Source organism: Poromitra crassiceps, assembly GCF_964638095.1.
Source record: "Poromitra crassiceps genome assembly, chromosome: 5".
Lineage (NCBI taxonomy): Eukaryota > Metazoa > Chordata > Actinopteri > Beryciformes > Melamphaidae > Poromitra > Poromitra crassiceps.
The window spans coordinates 41,950,542-41,963,350 of NC_139642.1; the positions used below are offsets into that span (position 1 = coordinate 41,950,542).

At 44.9% G+C, this 12,809-nt stretch overlaps 1 protein-coding gene across 1 annotated transcript in view; it reads left to right on the plus strand.

The window, feature by feature from the left end:
• The window catches only part of gab2 (GRB2-associated binding protein 2), a 57,087-nt gene that overhangs the window by 16,369 nt on the left and 27,909 nt on the right, over positions 1-12,809 (plus strand). The window contains exon 2 of the mRNA XM_083636950.1: positions 2,099-2,399. Within this exon, the coding sequence (XP_083493076.1) occupies positions 2,099-2,399 (301 nt within the window). The remainder of the gene's footprint in view (positions 1-2,098; positions 2,400-12,809) is intronic.

Here is a 12,809-nt window from a genome sequence, read left to right on the forward strand (position 1 = left end):
ACTAAATGCTCTGTGTAAAGACGGCTCTGTTTGGGAAACATGGGGGACTCTGTGTGATCCATTTTCCGCTTCCTCCCTCTTTGTGTGTGTGTGTGTGTGTGTGTGTGTGTGTGTGTGTGTGTGTGTGTGTGTGTGAGAGTGAGTGAGTGAGTGAGTGAGTGTGTGTGAGAGTGTGTGTGTCTGTGTGTGTGTGTGTGTGTGTGTGTGTGTGTGTGTGTATGGTCGGTGTTAGTGGGGTCTGGGGGTGGAAGGGGGGCGGTTAGCCTTGCGGCAGTGTCTGTCTGTGTTGATGGAGGGAGAGGGGGCCTGCAGGATCCTGTGTGTCAGCAGCAGCCTGCATGTGAGAGACATTGCCTGGGCGGAAGTGCATCACTGGCAGATGGCCAAAGCCCCCCCTCTCCCCTCCCCGCCGCCCCCTGGTCTCTCTTCCTCCTTTGTCTCTGGACAGAGAACACAGAGTCCCTTTAAGGAAGCCACTGGATAACGTACGGAGCTGCTTTGTAGCTCTTGTCACAGTCAAGGCAACTGTCCTTCCGTTACGTTTTTCCACTCAGCCCTCTGCTCTGACTAATACTTGTAACATGAATAATTTATGTATTATTATGAAATCAACTTGTTGCACTCTCGGGTTTTGTATCTTGATCTTGCCACGTTATCCAGAGATTGTGATTGTACTATCTCTCATGTGGTTTATGACCAGGGTTGTTTATTTACACGCTGTGCGTGGAAACTCCCACCTCTAGTGACTGTGATTGGATGGAAGCCATGCCACTCAGGGAGTGGGAGGAGCCCCAGTCTACAAGTTGTGTGTTGTAATGAAGTTGTCATGGAGGAGCTTGCTGTATTTGAACTGCAGCTCTGCCTCTCTCCTCACTCACAGAGGGATATCAGCACAGGAAATACGTTGGGGGAGAAACACCTGCTGCCTCAAAAGAGCAACACACAGACAGACAGACAGACACACACACACACACACACACACACACACACACACACACACACACACACACACACACACACACACACACACACACAGACACACACACACACACACACACACACACACACACACACACACACAATGGCACACACGAAAGCAGTTACTTGCTGATGTAAAGACAGCCTGTTCTTTCCTCAGAACTCAATCGGCTGTTTGATCAAAAGTTGACACGCCAACTGAAGTCCAACTGTTTAGTGTGTGTTGTTTTGTGTTGTGTAGTGTTTGTCATGTGTTTAGTGAGTTGCCATGGAAACACTAAAGCGTGTGTAGACACAGTGTACACACAGTAAGAAAAGTTTATCAAACCGTCCGTGTGCGTGTTGACCGTTTACAACCCAGAGGCCCATGATCCAGATTCAAAGCATGTTTGAAATGTAAAGTTAGCATTTCCCTAGACTCAGTTCTGTCTCTATCTGCTTCAGACTCAGTTCTGTCTCTATCTGCTTCAGACTCAGTTCTGTCTCTATCTGCTTCAGACTCAGTTCTGTCTCTATCTGCTTCAGACTCAGTTCTGTCTCTATCTGCTTCAGACTCAGTTCTGTCTCTATCTGCTTCAGACTCAGTTCTGTCTCTATCTGCTTCAGACTCAGTTCTGTCTCTATCTGCTTCAGACTCAGTTCTGTCTCTATCTGCTTGAGACTCAGTTTTGTCTCTATCTGCTTCGCTCAACGAGAGACTGAGAACTTCATGCGGAACTTCATGCAGAAGGGGCGGTGAATGCAGAAGTCATGTGCTTGTAAACAGATAAAACTGAATCAAATAATGTAACGTTGCTCAAGACATCCATTTTCAATGTTTTAAAAAGTTATCTCCGTGTTACAAAGTGATTCACTGTAGTCCAGTTTGTTTCACTACGGAGGATAATGGGGGAAAGCTTCATTTCTGGTAACGTGACAAAGGGGCGTAGGTTTGTTAGCGGCCTTTCTCACTGCTGTTCAAACCACTATTTTTGACAAGAAGTTCCCAAACGATTGGTAGGGGATCTCCAATCGTCTGGGAGCCCCATGATTGGTCCGCACAGGCTTTCGGGGGAAAGTGTTTTCGTTTTCTTATGTGTTGAGATCATGTTCTGAACTCTTCTCATCGTTTCCCATGCAGGCATGGAAGAAGCGCTGGTTCATACTTCGCAGTGGCCGAATGAGCGGCGACCCCGACGTTCTCGAGTACTACAAGAATGACCACTCCAAGAAGCCCATCCGCATCATCGACCTGCACTGCTGCGAGCAGGTGGATGCGGGCCTCACTTTCAAGAGGAAGGAGTTCCAGGACAGCTTCGTGTTCGACATCAAGACCTCAGACCGCACTTTCTACCTGGTGGCCGAAACCGAGGAGGAGATGAACAAGTGGGTCCGCTCCATCTGCCAGCTGTGTGGATTCAACCAGTCCAACGACAACCATGGTAGGACGCCCTGACCCATTGCTCTGTCTCTCTCTGTCCCTCTCTTATTACCTTTCCGTTTTGTAGTTTGTTAATCGGGTATCCCTTTCAAATGAACTGACCTCATATAAACATCTCAAAGTGACCCAACTGGTCCCACTTCAAAGACACTTTGATTCTCATCTCCATGTTTCAGTCAGGTTAGGTAGAGAATCCAGTTACAGCCTGCCATTCCTACTAACTGACTGACTGACTGACTGACTGACTGACTGACTGACTGACTGACTAACTAACTAACTAACTAACTAACTAACTAACTAACTCTATCTATCTATCTATCTATCTATCTATCTATCTATCTATCTATCTATCTATCTATCTATCTATCTCTCTACCTACAGTATCTATCTCTCCATCTATCTATCTATCTATCTATCTATCTATCTATCTATCTATCTATCTATCTATCTATCTATCTATCTGTCTATCTATCTATCTATCTATCTATCTATCTATCTGTGTTTTCCTCTGGATACACACTGCTCTTTTTCACCCGTTTCAAATGTCTTTTTACACCTTGGAATTGTCAACCATCAGTTGGTACTGTTGAGATCTTTTTTTTTTTTTTTTTTTTTTAGCTATTACCTATTACATAGTGGTTTCTTTACTGCTTCTATACAAATATTTATTTCGATTTTGAAGACAAATAAGAAGTACTTAACAACATACAATAACACGTCCCGAGGCCATTTACACCTGGCATTAACATGCGTTTTCTGCCATCAGATTGCAATCCGATTGTATTTTATCACTTGAAAGTACAGGTGTAAACACCCCCAAAACGCATTGAAGAAGGATTGCAATCTGATCGGCCAAACCACCTCCGGAGGTGGTCAGGGACGCATTATGACAACATTTAACACAAGTGTAAATGCAATGCGTCCTCTCAAAACGCATTCAGCAACTACCATTATGGAAATACATAATCTTCATTGCAGTTTTATGGCGGTTGGCATCCTTAAATGTTGCCTTACCGCCACCTACTGGATTGCTAAAACTACATTGCAAATTACGGAAATACGTCCTCGCGCGCGCCGCGAAAGTTTATCTAGTGCACAAAGAAATAACACAGCCAGAGCTAGCGTTACACGCTAACGTTAACAGCAAGGACTAATGCAATGGATGAAGACACTCGTGGATGGAGTCACGAGGAGACCAAGTGTCTGCTTTCAATTTGGTCTGAGGAAAGTATACAAGCTAAACTTGGCAGTGCATATCGCAACCGACCCATTTATGAAGTAGTGGCTAAGAAACTGGCAGAGAATGGCCACAACAGGACCTGGCTACTATGTCAGCGAAAATTAAACACCTGAAACTGGCTTACAGACAGGCCAAGAACAAGAAAAGTGGCAGGGGGGCAGGGCAACGTGTCCTTTTTATAAAGAAATAGATGCAATGCTGGGTGATCGGCCATCGTTTTGTCCAGGTGAAGGGGACGTCATCGACTCTGAAGATAATAACGCTAGCATGGACTCCACCAACAGTGCCAGCGACAGGACAACGGGAATGAAATTGACATTGTCGCGATAAAGATGGTATGTTGTGATCCTCCCTCAACTTGCTATACCCGTAACGTTAAGGTTAATACATATTTACGCTAGTTTCCCCATTAAACCAGGCTATCGTTAGCTGTAACGTTAAACCAAATTGTCACCGCGACGCGTTTCTCCAGCTGTACTGCCGAGCGCAACTGCGTGTCTCTTCTGGATAGGTTGGGTCGCAGTTTATCGCAAATAAAATCAAATGATTGACGGCGCATACGCAGATTTGACACCCAGTCTTCATCCTCGAAGGTCCCCATTCCAACACTATCCTCTCCCACCAGTCTTGACTGCGTTCCCGCACCCAGATAGTCCTCTGGACAGTGGTGGCACTGATAACAGCTGTAATAAAAGCAGCCGCATAAAACATATTTATCCTCTGCCTTCGTCCTTGGTATTTCAGCTGTTGAAGACGGCTTCTTCCACGAAAAACCAACAAAAGCCCATGCAATAGGGCAGTTCCACGGATGGCTAACATATTCTTTTAATTGTTGTCGCTGTTGTTGTTGAATAGGAGATTAGTTTGTGAGGTCTGCTTCTTTCTGCTCCGTGTTGTTGTAATAAGCCCGCCAAAACGAAAGGGGGCGCGTGGGATGACGTTCGAGCTGGAGAGCAATCGGATTGCAATCTGTTCACCTAAAACGCATGTTAGTGCCAGGTGTAAATGGAATCAGGCTGAAGTGATAAAATACAATCTGATTGCAATCTGATGGCAGAAAACGCATGTTAATGCCAGGTGTAAATGGCCTGAGTGTCCCACGCTGCTTTCTCATATGTTTTGGATCGGCTTGTTGCTTAGTTGTCAAAAACCCCAGGCAGCAGCAGAGCACCGGCTACATGATATCACTGGCAATCGTGTTTTTTTCCCATCTCTGTTATTTGAGAGAGTTGAATAGGAACATCCCTGCTGCCAAATGGACACAATGTCTGAGAGAGTGTTATTGATTTTTCTCTTCATTTGTTTTGTTAAAGCAAAGGCCTGACGGGCCTGACGGGCCTGACGGGCCTGTCTGTCATCTCCAGGACAATGGAAAGTCTTCTAATGAATACAAGCCTTTTAGCTGCTACCCCATCAAGCAGATACAGAGGATAATATCTTGTGTGTTTGCCACAGCTACCATTATTACATGTTGTGCAGATGAGAATAGCTCAGTGAGCTAGAGCATGCCACTTCCCTGCCAGCCTGGCTTAGGTTAGTAGTAGTTTGTTTCCCTCTGTGGCGACCTATGCTGAAATTGAATTCCACTTCCTGCAAACACTTAGGATAGAAGCATCCATCTGATTGCATAAATTAATGTTGAAGCTGCGCTAGGCAAGATTTTTATGTAAAAGAGCACCTGTCTTATCTGCCTGAATCGGGAAGTGAGGCTCCAACAGAGAAAACTCATTTAGATGCTGGAGATTTGCCTTAATTGCCCAAATTAAATTCTGGTTTCGGGTATGATTGCTGGTCTCTGCAGACAGGAAGTCATGCATCAAAATTTAAGAGCAAAATACAAGCTCCGCTCCGTCCAGCGAAAGCTGCACTCACCAGATCTTTTCTTCTCTTGTCAGTTGCCTCTCGCGCGCCATTTGGGGCCGCCAACATGCAAAGCTGCCAAGTGTGGCTTTAATATAATCTTGCTCTGATGAAGCTGCGATAGTAAAGTGAGCTCAAATAATTTGAAAAGGGGATTAACTAAGGAGAGTCGAATGAGTCTTAGTTTTAACGTTATGTGAGAGATCGACCATGAATCTGACTGCTTCAAAAAGGAAAGCAGTACTAACATTTAAAATCCTGTATGTTACACCTGATGAGTTTGTTAGGAACGGCTCCGTTCCGTTTCTTATGTCCCATAACACACCCTCACACTGTTGTTTACCACCACCTGCCAGCTGGTGGGCCTTTCTCCATGCATGTGCACATGGCTGATGAAGCTGATCATCTGTAACACAGAGGATGTCCAGGTGTTGAATAAAAACAGCTATGGAGTGCATAATAATGGCCACTGCGTTGGGAATAAGCCCAATGCCCCCCAGGCCACTTTAAAAAGCCATCTCTGCGCAGGTATCTTCTCCTGCTACCTGAGTCCCCGAAATTTTAGTCAATAAAGGACTCACAAATAGGATAAGATGGTCATCATCGGATACGATGGACAACAAGCAAGCAAGCAAGCAATGGTCACATCAGGAGTGGATCCCAAAGGTCTACGTTGAATAAATAGCAAGATCTTGCTATGAATCACAAATTGTATTCTGTGTGCGTGCGTGCGTGTGTGCGTGCGTGTGTGTGTGTGTCAGTAGGGTCAGGGTGTGGCTGAATGGGTTGGGGAGAGGGTTGATGTAATGACAGCTACATAACTGATTGCAGTGCCTTTGGTGTAAACATCATGTCACATCGTGCACCATATGTAATATAATATTTGGTTTGGTTTTCATTGAAAGGGCTGGTTCCTCTTTCTGAGGAACTTTATTTTTTCAGTAACTGGGAGTTCTTTCAGTCCATCCAAATGCGCTCATCTGATGTGTTTTGGTGGGGGAGAAATTGCAAGTTACAGTAGCATTTGTTAACTTGCAAAGTGTTCTCTGAAAAATCACTTGCATCATCTTCTAACCATGTCTTGATTCTCACCATCGATATCCGCAAAGAAGGACTGCAATTTCAGGTCATTTTCACTCCCAGCCCCCACTGATTTACATTAGCATTGCAAACAGATATAACACGTATGTTCAGACTAGGTGCTCCGAGCCCTCGGCGAGCTGTTTTTGGAGCTCGGCGAGTGTGAACTGTCCACAGACGCGAGCCGGGAGCTCCCCGAGTGCTCCCACAAGTCTCACAGACGTCCGACAGATATCTCGCAGGCTAAATATCTGGCTGTGTCTGGAGAGAAGAGCGTAGTGAGGCAGATACGGCTGGCGTGATGTCTGCAGGCTGCAGGCAGGCAAGTGGTCTGATGGAGGAAATCATTCTATGGGATTGGTACAAACTGCTGTCCCACAACCAAAAAGACAAATTTAAAAAGCATTTAAGTAGCTAAGCTGTCTACTAAGATAATTATATTCTCTAAACCCAAAATACCATTTGAGATAGCCAACCAGGCTATCAACCACTTTTGTAGAATGACTCACACATGTTGTGCGAGCGTGTGAGATTGCGTTTGCGGACTTGTCAGGGATTCTCCTGGTGAAATATCTTGTAAATGTGTGATCCCTGTCGCAGCTCAGTCATATAGTGTGAAAACCACAACCACCCAAAGACTACTGATTACAAGACAGGCAGTTGTGTGGTGTGAAAGGAACAGCGACTGACGACTGAAGACCGTCAGACAGTTAGTGTGTGTCCTTGTAAGTGTACTATCACCAAGAGTCTGACTGTACCAGACAGGTATGATATTTTTTTTCTTCCCCACTGAATTTCAGAGAACTCTCAGTTCATAATAAATCAGATATAAAAACCTCCCCTATCCCTTTTAAGGCTCAGTTTTTATCAGTAATCTGTTCTTGCACTCTCTACGCACACATAGCCAAATAGTGAGCTAAACCCTCCCGGATAAAGAAGAGTGAGATGTTTTTCTTTCATGTATCTGCTCCCCGAGGCCATAGCTGCTCGGCTGTGTCATGGCCACCGTCTTCAGTACAGTACGTACTGTAATGGAAAAATAGATGAAATGCCTTGTTGATCCATCAATAATGAGTTCCCTGTTCACTATAACAGTACGAAAGCACCGACCTGTATTTGGAAAAGCAGCCATGGATCTTGAGTGGAGTAATAAGGGGGAAACTATAAACATAGGTTTTGGCGGTCCAGATGAGAACCTTATCTGACCCTGGAGTCAGTTGATGGAGCCACCAGCTGGGTCTGCTTGTTCACACATACAGCATACACACTTCCACACCGGCGCCCCACCCCTCTCTGTGTGCCTCTCTTTTTCTGACCCCTCCCTCTCTCTCTCTCTCTCTCTCTCCCGCTCTCTCTCTCTCCATAGGTTTTGATGCCGACCACCTGCTCCTAAAGTATACCTTCCTTATATTGCATGAGAGACATTTACAACAAGCCACAGCCAGTCACTTTTCCATGTACTGGGGGGAGAAGTGTAGGCTGCTTCTCCCAACTGTAATGCAAATCACCAGCCCATCCTCAGATCAACTGCTTCCAGCTCCCCAACCAAGTATCAGGTTGTTGTCAGTGTTGCTTGCATGAGGAACTGACTGAATGCTCCTCCAAACTGTTTTTGCCAACCCTGACTAGTGTGGAACTAGGCGTGTTTTATGGAAATTATAACACAGTCGGAAAGCATCTTTTACTCATCAGCCTGCTTGGCCGAAACTACCTGTTATATAAGATATAGCAGAAATACGAAGAAGCTGTTTGTTCTTGTGATTATGGGTATAACAGTCAGGCACAGTCATTGGGTATGTATGTATAATAACAGGGAAGAAGGTACAGTACAGTATGTAGACTATTATGGAAGTTAGGTAACCAATGCAATGTATACTGTTGTCTAAAAACGTTTTCAACAAATTAGTGAGAATGCACTACCAGTTCAAAGTTTGGACATGGACACACCCCTTTTTTCGTAATTTTTTACAATTTTTTACATTTTGTCTGTCCTTTATTTTTTACATTCTGTCTGTCTGTCTGTCCTTCACATATCTTGAGAACCATTCATCAGATCCACTTCAAACTCAGGGAGTGCGCTTAGGGGGGCCTGAAGGAGTGGAGTGACAAATTTCATGCATACTGTAGCTACTTATAGAAACGGCTGCACCGCTTAAAAATGGTTTATCCTGAGAACCGTCCTTCCGATCGACTTCAAACTTAGCGGGTGCACTGCTGGGGACCCAACAGAGTGCAGCACTGCTGGGGACCCAACAGAGTGCAGCACTGCTGGGGACCCAACAGAGTGCAGCACTGCTGGGGACCCGACAGAGTGCAGTCCTGAATTTCGTGCAATTCAGACATGTGCATAGTCATAGTGCCACCTACTGGTAACACAAAAAATGGTTTATCTCGAGAACCGTTCATCCTATCGACTCCAAATTTGGCGATTGCACTACTGGGGACCCGAGAAAGTGCACTGTCAATGTTATGCAATTCAGCCAATTGAGGCGAGCGGCGCAAGCAGGGGGATGATGGGGGGGTGAAGAGTGGGAGAGCATGATGGGGGGGAAGGGGAGGGAGGGGAACGGGCACTGCACTAGTAATAATAAAGACCTTAATGATGATAAAACACAAATGGAATTATGAAGTGACCCCAAAAAAAAGTGTTAAACAAGCTTTGGAAAGAAATTCATACATAGGTATCAACTTCTCTATCTATATTTGTCTAAGTAACACATTTCAAGCATTTAAGCATAAGCCTTTAGATCAAAATGGCTTTAAGCTAATACAAAACATAGCCTACACTCAGTCATGTGTGTCCAAACTGTTGACTGGTAGTGTGCAACTTGCTTCCTGGTAGCTAACAACAAATTCCATCTTTGCTAACACAGTCTTGCTGTGCAGGAATTCTCAGCACAGTTGGAATGTGCTCTCGCCCAATCAGATTAATCGGACGTGAAAGTAGAGCTTCACTATTTTTACTATTGATGCTGGTTGTGTGTGTGTGTGTGTGTGTGTGTGTGTGTGTGTGTGTGTGTGTGTGTGTGTGTGTGTGTGTGTGTGTGTGCGCGCGCGCGCGCGCGTGCGTGCGTGCGTGCGTGCGTGCGTGCGTGCGTGCGCGTGCGTGCGTCACTCTTAATTACCTAATTACTTGCACACTCCTTTAAAACCCCAGTTAGTTCACACAATGTTTAAAGCTGGCCGGTAGTGCTTTGGTTTGCTGCATTGTAACCTGTGTGCGTTCAGAAAAAACACACACACACACACACACACACACACACACACACACACACACACACACACACACACACACACACACACACACACACACCCAACTAGTGGACTTTCTTTTGTACCTAACATACATGTGTTACCATCCCCTGTAAACCATCCAACCTTCTTCTGTATAAAGGGTTAAACGGCCCTTGGATCCTCCTTGTGTTTAAATGTGCACACCAGTTAGAGGCTCCATGATCCATACTTTCCATAACCCATAACATACTTTGAGACAGTCAATTATTCCATTCAACAATACAGTCGTTTACTGTGTGTGTGTGTGTGTGTGTGTGTAGGTGTAGGTGTAGGTGTAGGTGTAGGTGTGTGTGTGTGTGTGTGTGTGTGTGTGTGTGTGTGTGTGTGTGTGTGTGTGTGTGTGTGTGTGTGTGTGTGTGTGTGTGTGTGTGTGTGTGTGTGTGTGTGTGTGTGTGTGTGTGTGTGTGTGTGTGTGTGTGTGTGTGTGTGAGAGAGAGAGATCTCCTCTTGACCAGCCAGTGAACAGATAGTGCTGCTGGACCTGAGCCACGGCTCTCACAGTACCCGCACATTAACTGTCTTTTTACACGTCAGCCTTCCACACTTATCTGCCCATAGGCCTATAGCACTCTGAGCTTTAGAGTTCTGTGATTCTGCTTTGATTAAGTGCTTTAGATATGCGGCTGGTGATTGGAACTAATTGAGGGTGGCCATTGCTGGATAAGTGTGCACACGTCACTTTTTATCAGTTCAGACATTTTGTGGTTTGCTGGTAGACAGCTGCCGAGCTGAGCCGGCGGTGTGTCACCAAACGGACTGGGAATTTCCTCTCTGGGAAAAGACAGACCACGTTTAAAACCCTGAATGGTTAGTTCCTCTTACAGAGGACAACTCCAACTCATAAATCCAGCTATATTTACCTCGCCACTAATCCTTCGGGAATGGGGGCATGAATTTGCAGTTGACAGACCTCTAATTGCATATGTCAACAACAGTTGCCCACAAGTAATATAATAAATAGATGTTCACATTGGAATTGGAATTGTGGTGGCCAAAACTAATCGTCACATTGCCCACATTTTCAAATCACATCCGAGGTCGCATGAAATTCAAAACAATACAGTGTTTTCTTGTTTGGGGCAACTGAGCGCGGAATTTTCCTACGTGGCCAATACAATACTACGAGTTTTCAGGCACCCTGTCGTCAGGCAAAGCACAAGAAGCATGAATGCAAAGGTGTATGGATGGATGGCACGTCTGCGTCCATGCTGAGTTCGCACATTTCGAGTCACATAGAAAGTTTGAATTAGGCTTAAAACAGACGAGATTCATTGTGAGGTTATTCTGTTGTGCCTTTATCCCCATAACTGTCATAATTTACTCTTGTTCCGATGAAGCTGCAATACAAATGTGAGCTGTGAAATCATTTCTGAAGGGGATAAACCATGTCTCCTGTACGGAGACACTGATAAGCCCTTGGAAACGCAAAGCTCCCCTCCAGTGTATTTGTCATTTTTAAGATATGTCATATGTTTCTGAGTCATGTCCTGACAGTGTTAATTAGCCACACTGTTTTTCAAATATTTTTCAACAAATAACTTAATTCTGTGATCAAGTTCAAAAAGTTAGTTATTTGTTAAAATGGGAAGATGACGTACGACTCAATGGAATCCTATAGTCATACGTATGACAATTTGATTCTGACAGGATGAGCTGGCATGTTAACTAGCTAGCTAGCTATTATACAGTATGTGTTAGCTAAGCTCCTTGCCTGCTAGCTGTAACAATGTTCATCAGCCTCAAAATGCCACTGAGTGACCAAAACATTAGCTCGTTAACCATTTCGAGTCACGCTCTTTCCAATGGCAGCATCAGCTTTAAACTCTGTTGGCCGGTTGTTGATATCTCAGCAATAATGCGGCTAAGCTACAGAGGGAATACTGTGTCCGGCGTAACTTGCGCTGTTTTTCCAGCCGTATCTCCTTGATGTGTATAGTACAGAATCAGATCACGTGCAACTATACAGCAGGCGCTCACAGAACATTTGAACTAGAACACCAACCATTAAACAGAGTGGAGGGGGGCTTTAAGTGATTGGTTGAGATATTTGGCAGCGTCTGATTCATCAATACCCTGATGTGATGGTACCTTTTGTCTGCCGGGGCTGGACTGTCCTGCCAGCGGACAGCTACCTCTTGGGACTGGGAGGAAGGTTAGCCAAGGGCAACGCATGACAGCAGCTCATTGTCACACAGCTCTTGAACGCAACTCTCTCTCTCTGTGTCTCACTTTGTTTCTGTCTCGCTCTTGCTCTCTTTCTTACACACACATAGGGGACTGTTCCATTAGGCTACATGACCTTTGGGCCCATACTTATAATTCGAAAATATGACAATATCTTTTATACTGTATGTGGCAATAATGCTTTATGTTTTTGATTTTGTTGTTACTCAAGTTAATGCATTATTCTAGGTTCTGTTCTCAAACACATATTTTGGTCATTTTGTTTAGTATTTTTCTCTTCTCCAAGTAAATGTTGAAAATGTAAAAATCACCAAGTTCTTGTGCTGTAATCTGCTTTTTGTTTTGTGCTGGTCTTTTCAGAATATTATTGGTGGAACAAAAATCAGGCCACTGCTGGATAGTAATATTGGCAATATATCAGTTAAACACGCATGCACGCATGCAACACACGCACACGCACATGCACACACACACACACACACACACACACACACACACACACACACACACACACACACTCTCCTTCTGCTTCTCAGTCGCTCAGCGCATGCCTTTTCCCCTCCCAAAGTGCCCTTCATAGGCATTGATTTTTGTTGAAATAATGAGACTCCATGGCACTGGAAGGTCAGGTTTCTACTGCCACCGAGCCATCTGCAAGGGACGCTTTCTGCTGCTGCCACTGCTGTGCAATATGCATCCCATAATACCACTTCTGGTTGCCCTGGCAGCATCAGGGGCCTGGCTGGAAACCAA